At 37.1% G+C, this 25,840-nt stretch overlaps 1 protein-coding gene and 1 long non-coding RNA gene across 5 annotated transcripts in view; one reads left to right on the forward strand and one right to left on the reverse strand.

Moving 5' to 3' along the window:
• The window catches only part of LOC139106155 (uncharacterized), a 66,171-nt gene that overhangs the window by 9,889 nt on the left and 30,442 nt on the right, over positions 1-25,840 (reverse strand). The gene's annotated exons all lie outside the window — the stretch shown is intronic.
• LOC139106095 (ras-specific guanine nucleotide-releasing factor 2) overlaps positions 564-25,840 on the forward strand; it is a 49,721-nt gene continuing 24,444 nt past the window's right edge. For all 4 annotated transcript variants that reach the window (XM_070662617.1, XM_070662642.1, XM_070662635.1 and 1 more), the window contains exons 1-4: positions 564-1,071; positions 3,718-3,926; positions 5,971-6,101; positions 8,790-8,906. In XM_070662617.1, the coding sequence (XP_070518718.1) occupies positions 3,899-3,926; positions 5,971-6,101; positions 8,790-8,906 (276 nt within the window). In that variant the 5' untranslated portion in view covers positions 564-1,071; positions 3,718-3,898. The remainder of the gene's footprint in view (positions 1,072-3,717; positions 3,927-5,970; positions 6,102-8,789; positions 8,907-25,840) is intronic.

The following is a 25,840-nucleotide window of genomic DNA, read 5'->3' on the forward strand; positions in this document are numbered from 1 at the left end:
ATTGCCGCACGGATTCGCGTCTTTCTATCGTGGAAACTGCAAAGAAATGTGAACTTGCAAACAAAGATATAATTTCAGGAGCTAAGTAAAACTGTAGCTTATTCTTTTTTATTTTATTTTTTTTTAATCAAGATAGAAAGAAAAGAAAATAGAGAAGAATCACTGTTTAAAGTTTAAAATATGCCCTTTTTGTTATTAACGTTAATACATGCATAATCCAACGTCAATCTGGATTGCACAGCTAATGGGGGTGTTCGCGATGTTGGGTCCAAGGTGGCCTTTTGGCATGAGCCAAACGGCAGGCAGTCAAGCAAGTAGACACAGGTAGTTCTCTCTCTCTTTCCTCTTCTACCCCTAGTCTCTACCCCTAGCTCTCTATCTCTCGTCCTCTGCTCACGAAGGGCGAGAAGGTGAGGCGCCTACGGGCAAAGGGTGAGTTTACGAGGCTTGCGCACTCGCGAGCCCATCCGGCGCAGCCTCCGGGATCCTTTCACGGGGCGGTGGACGCGCGCGTGCCGCGATATATAGGCGGAGGACGGAGCTTGTCGGTCGGTCGGTCGCCCTCGCGCGTCAGGCACGTCGCAACCCCCAACACCGTGGTATCGCGGGTCGCCGGGTCTCCCGACCATGAGAAGAGGACCGTCAGGTGCCGTCGCCGCCGGCCGTCATCACGGAACGTCATCTCCGCCAGCGTTTACACCGCACGTGTCCGCAACACCGCCTTGGTCGTATTAGAAATAAAAATCAACGCCCGCCGACTGTTGTCGAGGACCAAAGCGAGGAAACCGGTGGCGTGCACCGACGTATCTCTTCCGGCGTGATCTCGCGACCGTGGAAGACAAGAAGAGGGAGTGTGGGGAATAAATAGGAGCCGTATCGACAATTCTTGAAAGAGACGTGCGAAACGGCAGGAAACGGAAGGCGGTGGTGATAATATACGGCATGCGGTCTTGAGAGCACGCACGAACAGGTGGCGGGGTGGGATCTCTTGCGGAGGACTCGGTGGCTGGCGAAAAAGAGGGCGAACGCGGGAAGAGTGGAAGTACGACGCGCGCGACGAAATACGTGCAGGTACTATGAAAAGGAGCACACTTTGAATTTTCTTTCATCCACTGATCTTTCACCTCTTCACTCTCGTTTCACATTCCGCCCGCGGAGGAAAAAAAAATTCGAAAAGACTTTTTCGTAGACGAGAGAACGCCGTCGGTTTTTTTTAATTCGTTCTTTTTTTTTTTTTTTTGCAGACTTGCTTCAAATCTGTATTAAATTTTTTTTTCTTTCTTATTTTGCTCAATTCTTTGCAAATGCGCTTCTCGAGTTTCTTCCATCTTTGATCTTTCGCCTCTCTGAAATTTAACTATCTTTATTCAAGTATAGATAAGAAAAAGTTGCTATCACAACATTTTACTGTGCATGCAAATAATTTAGTAAAGTGGATTTTAATGATATTTAGGAATTCAAATTATATCTTTCTTATCTTATTTCACTGGCACTGTGATTAAAGATGACAATTCAGGAAACGAATACAAAACGAAAATAATTTAATGTCCGAATATTATAAAGTAATATACGGAATAGTTGATTATAAAATTGGAAAGTGTACAAAGATATTTTTAATATGATATATCCAGAGTGTTATAAAAAAAAAAAAGGAAAAATGAATCTGTATGGCCTGAGTGTATTTATCGGAAAAATTCTTAGGCTACGTGTGGCTTTATTTAAAAACCTGTCGTATAACTCAGATCACTATTTTCACTTGTAAACAGAGCACTTGCGAATCTCCTCCTACTCTAATCATTTTGTCGGCGTAAATGCAGCAGTATTTATAAACCATAAGATGGACTATAAAATATTGATTAATTTCCATCGCTTGCAGAGTATTATTATTACGCATAAAATTATGATATAGAAATAATACAATAATTATGTATAATATGTAAAACTAACAATTTTACAAGCTGTTTCCTTGTGATTTTTCAAAGATAGTAAAATCAATTTTAAATTAGGCTTATTAAAATTATTTACATGTAACAAAATAACTTTAACTTTTAAATTTTTATATACAAGTATTCTCTATTTATGCATATGTATATCAATATCATCATCAATATCAATATCAGTTCTTCATAATTTTTATAAAAATAAAGAAATATTTTATATTCTAAGGTAATATAAAATATCATGCGTAAAGTATTCACTATAACCTTTGATCGATTAATGATTCTATTCTTGCATAGACACACCAATGTATCCGCAATGGTGCAATTGTTTTTTTTTTCTTTTTTTTTCCTTTGAATGCTGTTATGTTTCTTTTTACATCGATCGATCTTTCTCCTCATTCTACATACAAAGTAAGGTCATTGTAAAATGGATATGTTCTACGGAATGTATCATATTTTATATCAGAATATAACAGAATAAATTGTACAATATTTCTTGTAGAATGTGCATTTTTGGTAAACTTACATTAACAATGTCCCATAAAAGATTGAGGAGAGTCAATTGACGTAAAAGGAAATAATTTTATTTGACAAAATTGAAAAATTTGTTTCTTTATCTTTTTCTTCCGCTTTATAGCGATAGCGTTTTATATATTGCATGAAAGGAGAATCCACAAGTGCTAGAAAAGATTTTGCTATTTCCAAGATACTGAGAAAATAGTTGTGATGCTTCTAGATTCGTGTATGTATATCCCAGAATTTATACAATTTTCTTTATTGAAACAAATATAGCACATCTTGCTTAAAAGTTATTTTATTTATTATATTTTTTTTTAATTATAAAATTATATTAATTAAAATTAACGCAATCACTATTTCTTGATTAGACTACGTTCACTTAAATCACGGTGTAAAAGATGAATACTTTAATATTTAATAAACTTATTGACACTTATCGTGAAATAAACGGAAAACGTAAAAAAAAAAAAAAAAAAAAAAAAAATCAAACGTCAAGTCAATTAGTAGGAATCGGAAGTAATCGTAACGACTATCATTGAAATCGTGTCAACGTTAAAGCTATTAAGTACTCGAGAATATCGATTTTAAACATAAATAGCTTAAGATGTTATTTCCGCAATCGTTTGCGTACGCCGTTTCAATTTCCTGCTTATAGCGGCTGCAGTTCACACGCAGTCGTTTTTATTTTGCGGAACAAATACTTCCGACGCGGCATAATGAACGAATTAAAAGCTCGGAAGCGATTTGTAAGGAGGCAGCATTGAGAATTGAATTAACGATACCGTGTGCGGAAAATCAATTTAATTTAGTCGCTATTAAAAATTTGTTGTGCTTTAAAAGATGCTCCCGCGGCATCGTCGCGCTCAGCATCGGCACGACTAGTTTTCGATGTTCATTCAGGGATGGAAATAATTTCCGTTACGCCAAATCGGCTCGACCGTAATGTTTACCCGTTATAAATTAATGAGATTTCCCTGATTTATACAAATTAATGCTATCGGTGCGTCCCTGCCATGAAACTCGATAATACCTTGTTGTACGGAACACGGTTGAAATCGGACGTCAATATATTTCCATAACGATAAACATATTAATAGATATTAATGGTATCTGTCAACAATATTTATCTCTGGTGTTCCCGTTACTACCATAAATCGGACACGGTGGTAACACGCGACTCTGCTTTGGCTAACAATTTTATTGATATAGATCCGCTTGCGCGCTATTTGTTAATCGGACTCTTCCCTCCTCGTTGCAGATGCAAACACCACTGATGTATCTGCGACGTTCCCGAAACGAGATCGTGACGCATTCTCGACACGCAACATCGACGTGTTATTTTCTACACTATTAAAACTCAAACAAGGTAATTTGGACAATCAATCACCGCTGTGAAAATCGACTGTGAGGGAGCGCCCTTTTGATAGCGACCTGTAATCATGCTCAGTCCCAAAATGCAAAAAACTGGTGAGTAAATCTTGTTTTTTATTTATTTTGTAAAATAATATTCTCTGTCAAAAATTAAATTTTTTTTCGTATAACGTAATTAAGCTTGAAATTAACAGCCGCGTATGTTAATAAATGTAAGGGTGTAGAACAAGTTTCAGATTTTTTCTCAATTCTTCGAAATAATGGAATTCAGGTCGTGTTATAATAGTAATTTTGAACATGCTGTTATGAAATAGAATAAAACCACGCGGTAAAATATTGCAGTGATTGTGGATTTGCGTATTTCTATAAAACTCCTCGATTTTATAATCAATATTGCGTAACGTTTAATATCCGAATACGCATTGCTGTTTAATAAAATTGAAAGATGACAAATAAATGTATTTCATAAATTCTCATTTAGGAATTTATTTAGCTGCTTTTAAGAGATACGACAGGCATTAATCACCATTTGTGTGATCGAAGCCCACAAAGTGCATTTAATGCATGGTGTACTAAATCAAGAAATAAAATTCGCGGCATAGATTTTCCAATGGCACTTTGTCTTCAGCAGAACAAATAGTATATATTATATTACGGGCTTATGTATTAAATATAAAAGCGTGAACATCAAAGGTTTTCATGCACTTCATTCTCGGAACTGTAATATTTGCATCACGAAAGTTTGTTCTCTCTCATCGAAATTTACTGTGGAGTTCGCTTTTATATAAATCCATTGTTTCCAGGAACATTTTTCCACACCATATCGAGATTAGATATTTCGCTTTTGTGTAAAGGTATAAAAATACAAATAACAATCAGCACCGCGGTCCCGATTCGCGTTTCCATTCTCGCCGTATCATTTTTTTTTTTTTTTTTTTTCTTTTTTTCGCGCGGTGTACGTACGACTCGCTGCGAACTTGCGGATACACGAGCAGATACGGATTATGCTAGTTTCCTCGTTTCACGATGAAACTTCGGCCTCGGTTTCTCCGAACGGAACAAAGTTTCTCAAATGTCGCGTATCTTTGCGTTAAAGTTAAACACGCGATCGCGACAGCTCGCGAGAAACGACCGCTCCATAACGGCGCGAGTTCCGGCGTTCACGTTCGCGTTGGTCGATCGAGCCAGCTCGCCGCGGCAGTTAAACCGAAGTTACATTCTCGCGGGCTGAACTGGTGACTGTATCGCAATCGGAGATTGATATCTAGTCTGGAAGTAGCTGCGATAGCACGCGGAACCGACGCAAACGATTCATTCGCGAGCGTTTAAACTTTCCATTCAACTCCCGCAGATCGATGGTTGTACAATTTTTCAGTCGCGAATCGCGAGACCGTCCCTACAGGGGTTTAATTTTCTCTCGATTTTTTTTTTTTTAATGGTACGGTTTCTAGTCGCGGAGATGTTCCACTACGCGTAGAAATATTAATTCATCGTTACGAACAAACGGTGAGACCGTCGCTGTTTATCGCGGTTTATTAATATTTACGAGCGATCCGATGCGGCAAACAAGATTTGCCGGTACTTTGAGCGCTAATATTGGAACGGTCGCATAGCAAGATAATTCGATACGTGATTGTGATGCAGCGTATTGTTGTGTCATGAAATACCGGAGATACATTGCGAGCGCGACTTTGCAATTCGGATGTAATTTTGTGTTTACATATGTTACGCTGATTTGCAAGTGACCAAATAGATCTTTGTCCATAATTAATATAATCTCGGAAACATCGCGGTGTAAGAGTAAAAGTCCAAGACGCGCTTTGAACGCAAACTCAAAACTCGTTGGAAAAAGTGTAATTAATGAGGTAACGTAAATATTTTAATTATTTGCTGCGATATAAGTGAAAATGTTTTTGCATTAAGTTTTTATAAAAATCTTCAAATAGATTTTTTTTTTCTTTTTTTTTTTACGCAAACATAACGTTCTCTGTAAAGTTTATTTCGCAAATATATTGAGCGAATTCTCGGGATAACATTTCGCACGCGTTGAATTCTTTAATATACACGTCCAGATTTGAATAATTGCGTACTACTTTTATTGCTTTATTCACAAAAGCTTCGCGCGTATGATATGTTACAGTGAGGGTAAATGATTCCCAGCTGATCATGCTCTCAGAGAAAGCACATTACGATCACTCCCTGTCAGGATATTTATACAAGCGGACAGCTGACTCCACCAAGTGGCAACAACGATGGTTCGTTCTCTATCAGGTCAGTAAATTGTTTGGGTTTGAATTACTGTCATAGATTGTGCACACGTTCCCGAGGCAGAGCGATTCAATTCGCGTGATTCAATTTGGAGATCTCCGTCTAGAATCAGACACCGGAATTTGTGTTGCAAAATAAATGCTTCTTGCTTTTTCGTTAATCATCAAATCATAAGCTCCGTTTTTTTTTTTTTTTTTTTTTTTTTTCTGAAAAATCGAACTTTGCGATTAGCATTATTTCTTAATGGCACCGAGTTTAGTAATTTTGCCGAGATTAATCGGTAAAGCTCTCCGTAAGAAGTTTACACGACGGAAAAGTTATCTCGAAGTTATCATCGAGTCCGTAGTCGAGGCATTATTTTAAATAAAACGATGCCATACTTTAACGCGGAATTTTCAATTATTAATAGCTTTCGAATTAAAATAACGACAATATCGAAGTTTTGCGTTAAACTTGTGCCTCGCACAAAGCATCCTCTCTTCGATTCTTGGAAACTTCTTCGCTCACGAGGATGCTGTCTACTCGTGGCCTCACAAACTTCGAAAATGAGGCCTCATTAACTGCTACAGCATGTTTCGCCGGGTAGCCGGCTAGGTAATACAATTAAGGAAAGAACTTACGATATTGTTCGCGACAGATATCTCATTACTTAAAAACACCTATGCCTCAAGAATTCGGGCGTCCCTTTTTTTTTTCTCCTTTCTCGCCACAGTCCCCTGAGTCAGCGGTAAATCTTCTCGTTATATACTTTCGTGATCATGATGCCGCTCAATTACGACGCAGGCACGAAACTTCTAATTATTTTCTTAAAAGTCGCGTTATCGCATCGCAAATGAGTTTCGAGGTTCTTTCTCTCTCTCTCTCTCTCTCTCTCTCTCTCTCTCTCTCTCTCTCTTTTTTCTCTCTTCTTTTTTGAAAGAAAAGTTTATTGTCCGATCGTTTAACTAATTTTAGTTTTAAAGAAAAACAATCTACGAAGTGTCGTGGGATTTGCCACGCGTACTTTACCTATCCGAGCTTAAAGTGACTTACCTATATACTGGAAACCAATAAGTAGGAACGGATAAATACAGAAGGTATTGCCGTCTTCTTTTCGTTTTTATAGGATTAGATAAATACAGAAATGTACAGCTCCATTTCTTTTTATTTAAATAGGATTTCTGATAAAGTAATAAAGTGGAATATCTCGTTGTGTTTGCAAAAAGCTCGTCGAGCGAGCGAGGATATCGTCGCGAGTTGAAACTATTGTGCTATAATCAAGTATTTTGACGAGACGTCTCGAGTAGAGATAACATTGAGCTTGAATTCGCTCACGGACTTGATAAATTTATCTTAAATCTGTGGAAAAAAAAAAAAAAAAGAAAAACGGATGCTCACAGCGTAATTTCATGCGAGAGTGCTTTCATTCTTCCGGAAAATACGAGTTCCAAAACGATAACAGTAAATGCAACGAAACTCCCTTTTGTTGCGCTCGGAAAATTAGGTACATATAATTTCCGAGATACAAGTTAAGTTAATCTAAGTGTCTTTTTTTTCCCCCTTTTATTAGTTTGGCAAATAAATTTGTTTTATAACATTTTATTTCTAAGCGCCACGGCTATTGTCGTAAAGGTAACATTGTACATACTTGTCGGCGAATGTGCAGCAGTCCGTTTTGTGATTCTCAATTAATAATTTTAGCAAATTTCCCGGCGTCGAGTTGACCTGAAATCCGAGCATAGGTAAAACTCTATGAGTATTACAGCTAATTAAAATTTCGTTTGTTTGCCAGATACTATTTAAACCGCCGATTACAACGTGACGCTTGTCGATAATGTCATGTCGCGAAATCACAAAAGCGAAATTGTGCGTTTCGAGTTTGTATCGTATAACAGCAACGCGAATTTTATCCGAGGGATTATCCGAAACGTAACTGGCTTTATGAAATGAGTGCACGTACAAATGCAATATTCGTTCCGCAAATCTTGCGCCGACAACACACGTGTGGCCCCGTAATTTGATTTAATGTAAACCAGACGATATTATTGTTTTGCAGCATTTATTTTCTAATAACGCGCCTAGTATTTGCAAAATACTCTAGTAGACATAAAATTAAACTGAACGATTTTCAACAATGCGTATTACAAGCCTGTTATTTCGGTAACGGAAGATAAAGGCGCGTTTGGATTAAATTTCGCGTTAACACACATCGCGCGGAATAAAACGCGTGAGGATAAATTTTAAAACGCATACAGTCTTAATCACAAGTTAAGTTTTAATTACTACGTTCTACCTCCGAATATCAGTGTACATTTTCACTTTGCAGGCGCAGAAAATGGTTTCGTGTTTTGCGCCGCGCCCGAATAAAGCTACGTCTCAGTAGAAACAGTCAGGCTGCGGTCAGACATTCTTGTAGGTGGAAAACTAGCAGTGGAAGTTTAAAGAGCGTTATATATTTAAGTTGGCTTAAGTCAATTCGACGAATAAAATTTTCGAGGCGCAGAGTATTAAAGTAAAATTTTAATGCGAAACTGCGACATGGTTCTATGTATTCAGATACGAAACATTAAATATTATGACATCATTATTTTCCGTGTCCGCGCTCATATAAAAAAAAAAGAAAAAAAAACCACAGATGTTCATTTTCTCACGTTTCCCTTGTTGTAAAAGAAAAGCGAGCTTTACCATATACGGCTATGACGTCTGTTACAGAATCTGCTATTCTATTATGAGAATGAGACCTGTTCACGACCCAGTGGCGTCGTTCTGTTAGAAGGCTGTTATTGCGATCGACTCATCACCGCCAAAGGCAAAGAGCCGGATAAACAGGTATGCAATGTGTTGCTTCGGCAAGCGTCTCTCTGTGCAAGAGACGCACCTCTGCACGCGAACAAAGAACTTTAGTGTTCTAAGTGTACTATTTTGCTTCCACTTCCGCTTGAATATAACATATATGTTTGCTTTCCACTTTAATATTATAAATGTGCCAGTAGAAATTCCGTACGAGCTTATCAAGTTATCGGAGTTGTCGAAGTTTATGAAGTGCATCGCGTCTTTAAGTTCTTTTCTTTTTCTAAAAACATAAATTTACATTTTTCATAAAACATGAACGAATATTGTTCCAACGTTTTACGTTCCGGGGAAGAGAAATTTTTGCGACATTAATTAAACTTTTTTTTCACTTTTCTCTCTGAAGCGCCGCAAAAATTGACTCGCATGAACCCGACCGTGTTTCGCTTTTTAAGATATTCAATTGTGCACAGCGTTATTTCGATGTTTCGAAAACCTGTGTAAAAACCATAAGTTTTTTTTTGCAACACGCGTATGCACTTTTTTTTTTAGAGATATGAAAATTTTTAAGGCAAACCACGGTTTGTAAATTAAATTTGTTGAAATGTCGTGATGCGGGCTGAAATTCTCTCTGTTATAAAAAAAAAGCGTTGCAATTAAAATTAAATGTGGTCGTTTAATTTCGAGTCTATTTTTATCCAATATTGAGCTGGCTTAGTACAGACTATACGATCAAAATTGAATGCATTTACTAGGTGGAATAATTCTTTTTTTTTATATATAAATATAGCAGGAAAATATTTCTAATTTATCATTTGAACATCCGCCATTATAAATCTGAAATCATTACGATTAATGGTTATTTTTCGAGCTTTCATGCGTGGATTCTATAAAAGACGAGCATTACTGTTAAACTAATGAATTTGAAATCCGCCGGGCAATTAAAGGGTTCATCAACGACATATGGCCGCATGAGATAATAAGGATAGAGAGCGTATCGATTTTCCCGCAAAGGTCACGTGATGCAGGCCGGCTTTCCCGCTTTTTCTAAAGATAAATCGACCGTTCAGTTATTTTCTTTTAGTCTCCTAGACAAGGAGGAAATTGTTTTTTTTTCCTTATCTACTTTTGTCGCAGCCAATAAATCGATTGCACGCGCTTGTTGCGAAAATAATGCGTAACTCCGACGGATACTTTAACAGCCCTGACTTTGTCTAACATCGCAATTATCACTGAGCGATACTACAAAGCACATCCAACGTGCCGCTACGATCCGTAGAATTTGTGTTCATTTTTCCTCATATTTCTAAATCGCAATTTTCAATTTTCAACGATCTAATAATTTTCAATAACGCTTTGACTCGAGGGTTGAGTTAAAAAAAATGAGCTTTGGCACCGTTTAAATTTTATAAGTCGACCGAATAAATAAAAGTAAAGATGCTAATTTAGTTTTTTTTTTCTTTCCGATCGTAAAGTCGCTAGTCAGAAATCGACGTCGGTTTCGACGATGCGCTCGCGTTACGTCACACTCGTTGCAAAAATAACAACACTTCCTTTCACGTCTGAATATACTCATTCCGTTTTACAATTCTATTGTCTATCGGTGGCGTTGTGAGCCTTCTGCGAGATGTGACGACACGAGATGCCGGTGGGTCCAGTTACGCGCCCTTTTCACGCGGACGTGACGCTCGTCTCCCTGCCTTATCTTTTTTCCAACGGAGAAACGTGTTTATACTCGGTAAACGTAAATTATTTAAGGACGTCGAACGCCGTTTACGAGTAAAGTGGCATGCGCGTCGCGGGAGACTGCAGCGAGGTGAGATTATCCGATACTTCGATACGCCGCGCATTTCTTCCTCATAATAGTCTCGTGCACGGCTAGAGGCCGTCATATCTTAGGAGCGGGCTTTATTTATATATTAAAGAAAATCCACCGTGTATTTCTGAAGGTATAAGCCAAACGAGACAATACATTTGTTGTACAAGAGCAAAAATCTAATTCGGTACAATTGGACGGTTTTTACACGAGACGTTTAGCTGTAAATCTTCGACGTAGCGCGAGCACAAACAAAACCGTCGATTGTTCCGTACGCGTCTACTTTTAATTTAATACATTTCACGGCACAGGTAGTTGCCAATTCAACAAGTAATCGTCAGTAATTAAAATCACCGGCTACAATAATATTTTGTATTTATTTTTCCTACTCATATATGCGTGAAAAAAAAATTATTTCCATATTGTTTGTACGAATTTTACCCTGCACGAGTAACTATTAACTGATGCGTAAAAACCGCACGGATCGAAAACTATATAGATATATATTATATAAGGTACATGTAGGTATATGTATATATATATATTACATAACGTGAATATATTTTATGTTACTGGACGAGTGAAAATGTTTCTCCGTGAAATGTTGTTGGATTTGGCGCGTTTGCAACAACAGGGATACACATACATGAGTGAGAGGATCGTAAAAAATACGGTCCACTGTACTTCCAATATATCGGATTTGTCACGGCGAACGCGGGAATCGGGGGAGACGTATATTTCATTTTCGTTCGAACGGCCTATTAATTGCATATTTGTCCAGAATTACCAAATGTTCCCTATAGCTACGACCGCATAATAATTCCATTTGTCGATCACGGTGACAAATAATTATGCAAAACCTCTGAATTAGCATTCCAGGGCCCAGGCTTAATCTGGTCCGTGTTCGAGCTATTCCGATGGCGCATTGAATGGACTTTCCATTTCCGACGTACTTTCTCGGCGTAACGCGGGCCGCTTCTATTGCGTTAAGGCTTCGAGAAAATTATGAAAATGCCCAGTGAAAGGTTTACGAAATGAACGGACCGTTTAAACGGTCCGTGATTCTGACGCGTTGCGATATTAATGTATTACCGCGGTTTACGCTTCGAGTGAACCGTGCTTGGGCGTAAACTAATTTCCCTTCCACCGAAAAAGAACGACGGTAATCTGCAAGGTACGCCGGTCACATTTTCACGTCATTGAAAATTGTTATCATTAATCGTTACAAATTACCAGTTAATTTCAAACGTTAAAATAACTTGGCTGTTATTTAATTAATTCAAATATTGCTCGGCGAATAAAACTTGCGTGTGACGAAGTCGCATTAACCCTCGACGGTCTCTTGCCTTTTTAATTTTGCTATCGCGACCTTAAGACGCGGATAAATGTGGATATTCCTTTCTAGGAGAGCACGTGCTGGAATATTCTATATCTCTGCCGGAGGCAGCTACTCTGGATTCTTTGCATTATCGAACATTGCCATTTGTTGTACGGACCATACATTTTTCTTTTGGGAAATGACTGGGTTGCTCGTTATCAAACGTAGAGCTATTTGTCTCGTATTTACCTTCCTTAACAGTAATGGATTTTGCGATTAACCTCTAATCAGGACAGTCATTGTAATAAGTTTGCGACACGGCGAACAAGAGGAAGTAATCGCGTCTTGATTAATTATTGAAACTGCTTGCGCACTAAGCGCTCGAATGTCGCGTATTTAAACAGCGTTCGCTATCGTTTTGTTTTACAAACTTTATTTTTTTAGTCTATTTCCAACAGTGGGATGTTGAATTAGATTTTGGAAAGTTTAAATAACGGTCTGATAAGAGTTACCGATAGATTACTTTTTCTCCCTGCATCAACGTGCGAGATATTTTTCGCTCGCTTATGGGGTCAAGGGTGGCGATTTTATATAATGTTGAGCGCGAGAGTTAAATCCGACGTTTCTTAATCGAGCATTCTGCACGCCCGAGCTTCTGCACACTACTCTGCATACAAAAATACCACGGCATTACATTTGATTCTCTAATTGACGCGCAAATAGCGTCAGCCGCTATTTTGTTATTTTCAAGTCACGGCCTCTTCTTCTTTCTCTTTCTCCCGTCGCGTACTCCTCATTAATATTACATAATCTAAAAATACCACGCCAGTAACTCCGCTAATAAAAGACAATGTCGCCTTTTCACATTCCGTTTTTCTATCCTCGCGGTATAAACGGGGAGATGTGAAAATTATATTTTCGCGAATAGATAATTGTAAAGTAAGTTTCATGAAAGTTTTAACAATGCTATTTTTAAAACCGGTATTTTTTTTAGATTTTATGTTGAAAGAGATCCGCCGGAAACGCCTCCATATCTGACATATCTTTGATAGCTACAATCTGCTTTCATAATCATGTGCAAGCTGTATGATTATTATCATCGATGTATGTTCTGACGCTTATCCGCTTACGCGCTCTTGAAGCACGGTAACAGATAATAGATGCCGGAGAATATCACAGTAACAACTTCCACCTCCCACATGCCGCTGACTTCTCTAATTAATTGTTTTCTCGTGATAACGCAAGGTAATGTCAGTTCTTTATCTTTATCCATTTGCGTCCTTTCCACGATCGCGATCTAATTTACGCACAATGTCGATTTAGTGACGCGACTAAAACATCTCTCCGCATCTCTTTTCTGAGAGTGTTTTTTAGAAAGTTTTTACGCGAATCCGAAAATAGCAATTGTTCTATTTCATCAAGTGATTCTACGTATTCTCTAAAAGCCTGCAAATTTCAATTTGTTACAGAGCCTGGAATCGTGTTGTGTTGTTTGACATAGAATTCTGGTATAGAAAGGTTTTTTTTTTTTTTCGTTTTCACGATTCCCAATGTTTGAGCGATCAATTTTTTAGTGGTCAATATTTGTATTTACTTAAAATATTATATTTGTGCACTGTATCCAAAAGATTTCGATTTTATAAAATGAACTTGTAACTTGAATCGTCGAGTGGATCGTTATCATTATATGGGGCTTCGAGTCCACGCATCGGTCGGTCTCATTATTGCGCTTCTAGTTTTAATTCCGGTAGCCGTGTAATTAATTATTTCCCCACTGTAATACGCAACAACCAAAGTTCGCTAATTAATGTCGACGTAATTAACATTGGCGCGTTAATGTTAATAATAAAACCGATGATAAATACGGGGCCAAGGAGTAATCGATAACCGCTATAAAGATACAACGCGATAGAAAGATTAACGCCCCGAAATTATTAAGCGCACAAAGTGTTAGATTTATAGAGGTGCAGTCAATTATTTCGCAATTTGAAAGCTAAGAATGCGAAACAGGCTATTAACGCTAAACAAATCAGAGGAAACGATTAAATCGTAGGAAAGACGATAGGTGTGAAAAACGAGCGAAATTTTCTGTCAGCCACGTGTGCGTTCGTGTTGCGAAAGATTTTCAGATCGTCGAGAAATATGAGAGCAGCGGGCGGGATATCAGAAACCCGTGTGGAATTGCAATTTTACGCGGGAGACTGCTCCGAGGGTTGTTTCTTCCAACCCTGTGGGACGAAACTTCAAAAATAGATTCCACATGATGATCGGTGTTCATTCTTCTAGAATTTTTTTGTCCATACAGAACGTAACTATAAAAAATACAAAAAAAAAAAAATTCTCTCCAGCGGAAAGCAGATCGACTGCCCTGCGGAGCGTCGATTAATTAGATTTAAAATAAAATTTCACTCCGCTGTGTTCCCGGGAAATTAAATTTTAAGTCTAGAACCGGGTATAATGATTCATTGCGTTCTCTTTTCTTTTTTCTTCTTTTTACCCTTGCTCTTCAACATTTTAGTATTAAGTTTGGATAAAAGCAAAATTTTAAATTTGATTAGAGCGAGTTTCAAGCCAACATTACTGAAGTTGAAGTCTCGTTGGATTGTTGAGAGCCTGACCATGCTACTTAGGTATAATTACCTGATGGCGACGCGGGGCAATAGCTATGGCAGGCCGCGACAAATTTGCCCGTTAATTGATTCCAGGAGAGAAGCCCAGTGACAATCGCGCCCGCTCGCTCTCACGGGATCTAAACGTCGAAGTTGCGCGGCACCACCGTGATGTGCGCAAAGTGGCGTAAATGTAACGCGTTTCCGATGCATTCGTGGTGCTTTAATTCGACGGGTGCCATGTCGCGCGATGACAATTGAACAGGCGCTGCGGGAAAAGGGCTCGAAGGGCCTGCAACCAGCTTCCCGATATGCACGCTGCGGCAGTACACAGCGCTGTGATGTGTGCTGCATCGTGAGATTGCACGGGCCGTTCTCTCACTCCATCGCGGGTTCTTATCGTCAATTCGCGGAGCTGTAACCGCCATCGCGCGCCGATAACTGCCACCCGTAACACCCCGCGTCTCTCTCCCTCCGTTCCCCCCGAGCTTTCGCCGTGAAATTAAATCTATTCGCGCGAATATATCACGGGAGTTAAATTCAAGCCGCGCCACTGTTACAGGTTACAGGAAACCAGCTCTACCTCACCGTGTTAGCTAGAGGTCAAGCGTGACTCGAATAGATTTGCGTTTCCCGTCATGTTTCTTTTAAACCGTCAAAGCGCGTTTGACGAGTATAAATATTTCTCTGGCACGGAAATTGAACCTTGCATGTACGCGCAGCGATCGTATTATGCGAAAGGCGGGTGTACCTTACGTTATTACTCGGCTTATCGCCAAATAACGTTTTACAGGTTTCATTTTATTTTACAGAAACGCTAGCTAGAATACGTTCTATAAAAGAAGAATTTTTACGAGGTGTGTAAAATTCACCGATCTACTATGCATTATAATTTACATTTCAGGATCAGCCATATAAATTAAGTAAAGAACTTTTACTGCTCCAACAGATTTTGCAACTCATATCGCATTAGATTGATTCGCGGCTGTGATCGGTTTCGACGTTTCCTCCGCGCGTGAATGACGATTACTTATACCGGTCTAATAAATTTGCAATTATTTTATTCGACACCCGATGCTCGCGCGATATTCCGACCGTAGCGAGCTAAATATTGGCAATTCGCGCGAGGTTGTATCAGAGTCAATCAATGGCGCTTCACAATACTCTTGAATGAATCCATCACCAACTACGAAGATTAATGGGCAGTCGCCGTCAGAGTAATACACTCTGACCATCCGATACATAACGATGCCATCGAGTACTTTCGTCCAATCGATCGATTTATATATGCCTTTCGATCGGCCTGTAAATTATTTCTCCTGCATATATTCGAGTGCGCGTACATAAAATTAAACGTACATTGTAATTATCAGAAGAAATTTACATGTAAATAAATGGTAACAACTGCTTCGGTAAAAATCAAGTCGCTATTTATGCAATACTTTTAATTTACAAAACTAGTTTCCTTGAATTTACTGTACCTCGTAAGAACTGGGGGTAACTTTTCCAACTACTCGCTCTCTGGTTAAAAGAGTAACGCAAGCATTACAAGTTCGTAATCATTATCGAAGTAAAAAATTCTCGGGAGGTTAATAGAACAACTAAGGATGCTTTTTTTTTTCTTTTTCTTATTGTCGCGATCAAAGCAAAGGGAATAATCAACAGGAGGAAAACGAAGCCAAAGAGGAAAGTCTATTTCGAGGGGAAAATGTTCCGGATACTAAACTGGGGAAATGCTGAATTTTACATCAGCCGACTGCCGTTGATGCTATGACTACGCGGATGCTGCATGCACACGCGCGGTACAAGGCTACGGAGTAGGCCGTCGAAAGGGGGTTAGAGGGACACGAAGATGAGAAGGAAAGAAGGAGAGAGGTAGACAGGGAGGATAGTAGAGGAAAAGGGAAAGAGCGAGCGAGTGAGCGAGCGAGCGAAAGAGAGAGAGAGAGAGAGACTGCACTCGAGACCGGTGTGGTTTGATCCCGCCTGTTGCTGCGTTGCACATAACATATACATATAAGTACACAGGCACGAAAGCATGATATATACATAAGAAATACATATATGTATACATACAACCTACACATGCCTGCTTCTTCCTCTTCTCTCTCTCTCTCTCCTCTCCCTTTCTCTCTTCCTCCTTTATACATAGATATGCAGGTGAGCGCCAACCGCCACCACTCATGTCGCCCCACGGCCTTATTCTCACTCTCACGTCCTGCCTCTCTACGGTCGCCGCGCGGCTTTGGGCTCGACGTTGCTGGTATCACCGCAGCAACCGGCATAGCATCAGAAGGGATGAATCGATTCTGTTTCTAGCTAAAAATAAGCTCCTCATGGAAGCTTACCTCGTGCGAAGCAGCTTCCACGCTGCTTATCTCGTATCTTTCTTCGCCTTCCGCCCCCTTACGCGTCACCCATCCCCTTCTGATTTTCCTAATTACGTTTTTGCGCGGTACTTATTTGAAACATGAAATTCAACTTACGCAAGTCTTCTCGTAACATTTAGCGTAATGACACTTTGCGTAGATACGGCTAGCACATTCCGTTCTGACACGCACCGTTAATTTATCGTCATATCGATTTTAACTATTTCACCGATGGCTTATTTCTAGCTGCAACGTTACTCTTCTTACAATACTCATTATTCGTTATGCAATATTTAATGTTGCATTATTTTATTGTTAAAATGTTCTACGAATTTAATGAGTTATACACATTTTTTATTGATTCCATTTTTCTTTATAAATTAATTTAATTAATACCGTTAATTCAATCTAGTAATAATTTCAATATTTTTACATAAATTTATGTATTTTATTAAATTTAAATTGCATGTATTTTGGCCAAATTATTAATACGTATATGTTTTTGTCAGTTGTTAAAAATTATTTTAATACCTCGATTCTATTTTAATGTTTTCAATAATTTATCATAATTGAAATTATTTCTTTTAATTTACCCTAACCCGGGCAGTAAATAATTTATTGACTTTTCTTTTGCGTCATCCTACTTTCATGTCGTTTTCCCATCATATCAGTATCCGGATCAACTGCAGCCAATACTTTCCCCGAGGGACACTAATTTCTGTCTGGAACGGAAATACGTTGTGTTAATAATACATAATGCAAAGGGTCATAGGAGTTACACAATGTGACAGCAGTAGATGGAACATCCGTCGATCAGTCGAATATTTTAGTAACTACGTACCACTGCTGTAATTATTCATAGTAACTTTGATAGAACTAGAGACCATGGTTTGAGGGCAATGCGAGAAATGTAGGTCGTAAGTGAGCGTCGAGTTAGAACGAAATAAACCGGGGAAATCTGAGAACAATGTTCTCAGCTCGACAAAGAACTTCGGTGAAATTTGTCCTTTTTCACATACCCAAAGCTTTGTTTCCTACCAATGTCATATAACTGCAGGACATTCCTTTCCCAACATCCAGTGCATTATACATTATTATAACAGCTAACTAACGCTTGGAAACGAAACGCCAGTAACAGCAATTCCCTCTTTTTTTTATTTTATTTTTTTTTTTTTAATATTTCGCTACTTTGAATAGACCGAAATTATTTCTAAATTACTCTGATCTACATTTGTTTAATTAAAAATTCGAATTTTTCAATCAAATTCAATCGAGTTACGTATACAATGATACATTTTCATCGTTTATATAATCAGCCAATAAATTAACTGTTACACATGTTACAATGACACGAGAGTCATTATAAAAGTTTTTAAGATAAAGTATAAATAGTGACTTGCACAATAGACGTTATACATCAAATGGAGAATTTTAATCTCTCTATGAATATGTTAAATAAAGTTCCAGTTCATTTCATCAAACCGTTTTTTTTTTTTTTTTTCGTATTAATATTTAAACATAATTAAACTTTTTTAAAAAATAAGTAAATTTAATGTAACTTGAGGATCATATTTGCAGAATCGTATACTAAAATGTATGCTAACGGTACGAGTACATATGATAATTTTATACATTCTGATAATAAAGGTCAAATTACTTACTATATAGTTCAATATTTTGATTATATGTGCACTCTCTACATTAATATATGCATCTGTAATATGAATCTGTACCTCTCCTCTTTCCTCCCCTTTAAAATACGTTAATTACAAAATAATACCAAAGTGTAAAATAGTTTGTACTTCATTAATACACGAAGTATTAAATTCAAATGACGATATATATTATTATACGCCACTTCATAATTTATTTTATCATATAAATGTCTTTTGCATTAAAATAAAAAGCATTTTGCTATTAACACTCAGGTAAACGTAAAGTGTTATACAATTGTTAGAAAGATTTCTATTAAAACCTTCAGTGGATAATTTTCAAAATTGCCCAACTCTACATGCGCCTAGCGCAAAAGCACTCAAGCGGTTAGTTACAAACTGCAAATTATCACGTGGCTTTTTAATCCATTATTAAGAGCCTGCTTTTTATTCTATTTTTTGTGGTAGCCCCTTTTTCGCTTTACGTTGGAAACCAATTTTCACCGCCAACGACCTACCATCTCGTCAATCTTCTCCACGCATTTACACGTACGCACACGTAACCCAACTCGACCCGTATACATATTACTTCAATATGTAATAATGTTTTTATTATTATACATTCGCGTTATGGCCTGCATTACAGGAGCGCGTAATTCAATAATTCTCGATTATTCTCGCAAATTGTAATTTCAATTTCTATTACATTTAATTCGAATAAATTGCAATGCAAACACTGCGAGCTAATAATCAATCGCGTTGATCATTTAGCGCATCGCTTACTATTTATTTGTGTGTACATATATATATATATATATATATATATATATATATATATATATATATTGCCCGTCGGATAAACGGGAACATCTTCGTGACCCAGAGTGAATTGTTTTCTCCCTTCCGTTCTCAAACGTCACCCCTGGCATTCATTTCAATTTCCCAACGGCCAGAGGATCCGCGCGCACGAGTCCCGAAGTACGCAATTTACCTTTGTTTCGTACAATCTAGAAATAGTGCATTAAAAAAGTTTATTAGGTGTTCACGTGAATATATTGCTTTATCGCGGTCCATTTTCTTACCGGGCTTTATTTTGCATTAACCGCGGCAGCTTCCGGCTCTTAGTATGCCGCGAGTGCGCTTTGCAATGCTTTCGCGACGTGTTGGGAATATTATCAATTGGTATACGTGGTCCTTTGATAATAGAAATTTTGAGCTTTCCCCTCTCCCTCCCCCCCCGGCTTTCTCTTTCCCAAGCGACGGAAACGTCTGTTGCATTTCTAACTGACGAGAGGTGAAACGTATCGGAAAATAGTGTTGTTCGAAACGCAGCGCATCTGCAGTGTTCGCAGCAACGAAGATATATCCGGAGATATGACGTCCGCGGCGCGAGTGATTTTATTGAAATCTCATGTCGCGCGCGAAAATCTATAACAACCCCGAACGTGTCGCGAATCGTGATCTATGGCCCAGTGGTAATCCCGGAAAGTCAGCGATCATCCGCGAAGTTATGTGAGAAAGTCGGACGGGAATGCGAAACGCAGTCATATATGACTCATTATTCATCAGTTTTAAGCCCGCATGCAGAAAATCTTTCGGATTAAAACAGTTGGATAATTTTATTCCGCCGCAAAACAACGTCGCAACGTAAATGTGAAATTCATACGTTGGAAACTGTTTTTACGAGTTTATTAAATGTAACAGAAATTCGCTCGTGGACACGTTTAAAACACGAATAAAGGATCAATAATACGCCTGTAAAAATAATAATGAACTTTACTCTTTACGTAATTTTTATTTTATTGCACGCATTATTTATTAACGGGTGCCCCGCTTTTGTTCTTGATATCAGCGAAATTTTATTCCGCGTTCAGCATGAATTATTTCTTTAGACACATTTTGTGTATACATTATTTTTACTATCTTTAGATCTTTAAAATGTTCACCTTTTATCCTACTGTTCTTTCGATTCTTTTATTCGTCTGCACGGAAAGAGTGATAGATAGACGGATAGATAGATAGATAGATAGATAGAAAGGAACTTTTCTTTTTTATTATTTCAGACACGCTTTCGATTTCTTATACGTGCACGAAATATAAAAATTGCATTTTAAGACCGTCGTGCGACCCTCGAATGGCAGTTTTTATTTAAAAATTTAAGAATGCGAGCACCAACTTTTGCAGAGATTCACCGTCGCGCAATATTGATTTTGTTTATTACACGAAGGGGAAAAAAAAGTTTTTATTTATCTGCGACAGTGATAACGTAACAAAGATAAATATCTACAATATTTTTCTAAAATTGAATTCAATAAAATTATTTCAGTTTTTGATTCATAGGTAATCGTATTCTTAGATTGTTAAAAGGTCACATATAATTTATTTTACCTTTTTATTGAAGTACTATTCAACGTAAAATACACATAATTTTATCAAAAGCCATATATTTACATTAAAAAAATGTAAGTATGTACACTACAGCGGAGCATAAATGGCATATGATGAAGAATAAAAACAAAATAGCTCGTTTTTATTGTATATTTCTGGTTTGATAATTCAGTAAAGCATTTGTTTTTAGTTCTTTTCAATATTACGTGCGTAAAACAATCTAATTCTTCGAATCTTGTTAATATGCAAAATATAAATTCTCGCGTATATTTTACCAGTGCAGGTATTTTATTAAGCGAGGAGAATTTGTCTGTTTGGTCTTTCTCTGGTTCATTATTTGAATTTGCGCTAATTAGAAAAAAGAAAAAAAAAACTCGATAACTAATTACAGTCTTGGTGTTCAAGTATATGTATAGATATTGGAATCAATTTGCGTATCTCAAATCGAGAATTCGTAATTAATAACCGAGAAGGCTAAATAGAGCGGCATAAAATACCATTATCTTTGTTGAACTTCCGGTACATAGCAGAAACGAGAGCAAATTGTTTTTATAAAACGCGCATTAAATAATAAATTAAAATTACGATTGGTACAGTCTTTTTCGCCTAACACTAATAGCTTGCGGTTAGTGGATTACTCCAATATCCTTTGCTACTGACGCAGTTCCATAAAAGAGGAAGATTTACGATTCGCCGTAATGCAATTGCAGGGTGGTATGCTATAATTCTGAATTAAGTAAACAGTTCGACCTTGATTTAAACGAATTCGTGCCGGGAGTATTCCACCTCGATGGTAATCGCATTTTAGTAATGCACGTATCACTATCGTAATTGTCGGCTTTGTAAATGTTTAATATATGTAAAATGCACAAACGAGATTTAAATCACAAGGTAAAATCTCTATTTAAATTATTTAAATAAGAAATATGCAGGAAAATATCTAAGTGTGTTAAAGAGTTAGTCGGTTGCAGTTCTCTGTGTAAACAAAGCCAAATGGAATATGCATCATCTAATTTAAATGCAAGTTGACACGAGTTTCGCTCCTTGATAAGAAACTTAACAGGTAAAGAAGGTTCCTGAATGTGCTATCAAGACGAGATGTTTCTATTTTTCTCTCTTTCTCTTTCTTTCTTTTCTCTTTTTGTTTCTGACACGATATCGCTAGAAGCTGTCTTTAAGTAACTGTTGTAAGATAGTTAACCGTAGCCGACGATAACCAGTCATGTGATGGATTGCCACTTTAATGTTGGTTCACTACGTGTAATCGACCGGCAATTCCAATCTGTCCGCGTGTGTCGTTTTAAGTATCGGATGTGAACGTAAGGAACATATCTCGTGGATTTATCAAAAATAAATTCGACAAGTTGGATACTTTTTTAATCTTTGAAAAATAAATCTTTGTATAAAATCTAGAAGTTTATAAAAGAAAAAAAAAACTTGATAAAACAATAACCTTCAATCTTTGTATTACAAAAAATTTAGAGAATATTGAATTTAAGTTACTAGACGAAACCATGCGCGTGCTACGCGCGCGCTATTATAATAAATAATATAATAAATAAAACGATAACCAAAGACATGTTGACACGTTGGGAAGAAGTAGACGGTAATTACTGCATTAGTTAAAACAGTTTCAAATAAGTTTCATTTCCGTGAGCTCGTTGAAATGTTAGTACGAAATAAACTTCTCTCATGTTGCAGTTTCGAAAGCAAAAAGCTTGTCAAATACACGAGAGAACTGCGACACATTTACGCGGTCTTACTATTATTTTCCTGTTCTCAAGAGGCCTCATCTTTTAGTCGTTTCTGTGGAAAAAGAGAAAGAGTTCTCGTATCGTCGTTAAATGCTCATGTCCCACAGAGATTTGAAAAAGAATATCTATCCTTTTATCACCGAGTAAAGAATTACATTGATCGATTACAACATTCTTCGTATAAGAATTTTCTTCAATATAAGAATTCAGTATAAGAAATTATATTATTATAAAGTTATCCGCGCGTTAATAAAAAATATAAAATTATTAGTGCGATCGGAATTTGTTAAAAAGAAAAAAAAATTATAAATTTCTTTGAATTGCCGACATATAACCACAATGTGGCTTTAGAATAAATTTTAGTAACTAAATTTTTTCGTATACATTTACGATCTGGAAAATTTATGCATGTTACAAAGTATCTAAGAAATCTTGCACGGTTCGCTCGTTGCATAGTGCCAGCATTGCAGTCTCATATATTACAATGAAATTCTAGAGAAAACGTGTAACCATAAATGCAAAAGTGTAAAAAACAGTGTGATGCGCAGAATACAAAAATGTACCAAAGTACTATCAGAATATGAGAAATAAAGAGAAAACTGAAAATCCAAAACTAACATATGTATTTTATTACTTAAAAAAAAAAAAAAATTTATTCCAGAGAAAATATATTTGACGCAGATTTACCGTAAAAAGTATGCGAAACGTTCGCCAAATTGCGTCAAATTAAATCCTTTATGTAAATCTTTTAAAAGTACATTTTTTGGATATAAAATAATTCGTTATATAGGAAATAAGATCTCTGATTAAATATAAAAACGATAATAATTCACTTACAATGTATTCATGTAGATTTTTTGTTTGTTCTGTTGCATAATATCGTCAAAGCATAGCCGATAAAATATCCGTCGGATATAGGATTACATGTAAATGAGTTCTCTTCGTCTTCAGTCGTAAAAAAAAAGAAAGTAATTAAAGAAATGAATCCATGGTCAATGGATTTGATCGAGAAACCGATTTCTATTACGAGCAAACATTTGGAACGATGGCAAGATAGAGAATCGCTTTAAATTCCTTTATTTTCTTTTTTTAATTTTTTTTTTTTCCCAAGAAAACAGATAAAATTTTCCTCATCTCAAATAATGGATTATCTGAATGACTGATATCTTTGAACATCGAAAATCGATAGCGCTAACTAATGGCGTTTTCATAATTGAAATTGTACTCTGTCTGTTCCGTGACCAGCGCGGACTCAAATTTCAAAGTAATATCATAGAAAGCACTTACTCGGACTTGCCTTCTTGGCAATATGGGTCATGAATATTCACTCGGATAGTCATTGTTATTATACCTGATGCCACTTACAATTGGTCCGCTGCTCATGTCTCATGTACATAACGCGCGCATGTCCGACAATGTATTGCGCGAGCCTTTTGTCGCGCGATTACAATAGGACGTTACAACCATTGCGGACATTTTGTCCGTGTTGGCTGCAACGTTCGAAGTGTATAACACTGAGCTACGTTAACGAAGCTAAAGTAATATCGATGTGCCTTAATTAGCCGCATCTCGCGAGCGCTCAAACGCATACACACACATATACACACACACGCACACCACCAATTATGCATGTAATGATCCCATAGAAAGTTAATGTGGCGCACACGAAGTCAATTTGAAGCATATATCTGCTGCCAGATCGGTTGACGTTGACGTAAATATCCTTCGTCACGTGAGAGGGCATCTCTATATGAAATATTACATACGTACTACGTTTGTCGAAAAGTATAACAAATTATAGAAATTTGAAGCGACAGCGCTTTACCGATTTATAGGGCGATTAATTCACATGTAATAAAATGTATAATATTTTATGTTAAGCTTGGGAAACATTTATCTCTTTTTTTTTTTTTTTTTTTAAATCATTGAATTAAGCGAGATATAAAATTCGTCGTGGTATTAAATAATTCGATTAAATATAATTAGTGATTTCTGATCGCTTATGCGGTAAGTCCACGTCGAAATTACAGATATTCGATATATGCAAATTACCGATGGAAATGCATTTAATCCGATTGTTCGAGATAACCTATCGACATATTGTATTTTAATACACTGCTGGCGTTAGCACTTTTATTTCAAACACATCGTCACCTCAAATTTTAATTAATTAATGTACCGGTGCGCAATGCGTTGTGAGCCACGTCGAAAATCGATGTAAGCCACGAACGAAAATTAACTAATGCATTCCACAATGACAAACTGCGGAAATGGGATAATAAGCTACTTTATAATTTTAATATACCTAAGGGTCATAATCACCATATCAGACTTCATCTTCTAATTGAATCCATGTAAAATATCGTTTTGCGTTTGCGCCATATAGTTCTGAATGCAAACAAAAAGTTTCCCCCCTTTTTTTTTAAACACACTAGAGAGATAGAAAAAAATCATTAAAAAAACCCAAGACAATACCATTTGTGTAATTAAATGTGCCTGTTTTATTCTAGTAGAACTTGTCATTTTTTGCTTGGTAATCTCATATATCATAACAAATGAAAGAGGCGGTAACGGCACTCTCATGTAATCACAGTTTTTAGTTTGGTTAACTTATTTATAATACTGTGCATTTTTCCCCTTGAGAATCTCTCTCTCTCTCTCTCTCTCTCGCTGTCGAGATAAAACGCACGAAAGAACTTGTGAATAAAATATTACATTATCCTGCTTTTTATCAAGGGAATATATGTATTATACACGTAATCAAATTAAAAACATATCTTGTGTAGTTATAAGAAAATCTGAATATCCAATGATTCCTTTGAAGTGCAAGAGCTTGCGGCACAATAAGAGAATAGAGAGACATTCGCGCAAAAGCGCACTGTCGAACACGCCTTGTGTATATATAAAATTGGTCCGAGAATTTTCTCTAAAAGGGTAAAAGCGAGATTCCTTCTCACAATGAGAAGACCTTTTACCCACCTTTCGGTTGTTTGCCTCGTGGAATGTTATTGAGTACAAACGAACGAACTTTACTCACCGAACTTTATCTTAGGATGGAAATTTTGCG

The sequence above is a fragment of the Cardiocondyla obscurior genome, linkage group LG01 (assembly GCF_019399895.1).
Source record: "Cardiocondyla obscurior isolate alpha-2009 linkage group LG01, Cobs3.1, whole genome shotgun sequence".
NCBI classification, from domain to species: domain Eukaryota; kingdom Metazoa; phylum Arthropoda; class Insecta; order Hymenoptera; family Formicidae; genus Cardiocondyla; species Cardiocondyla obscurior.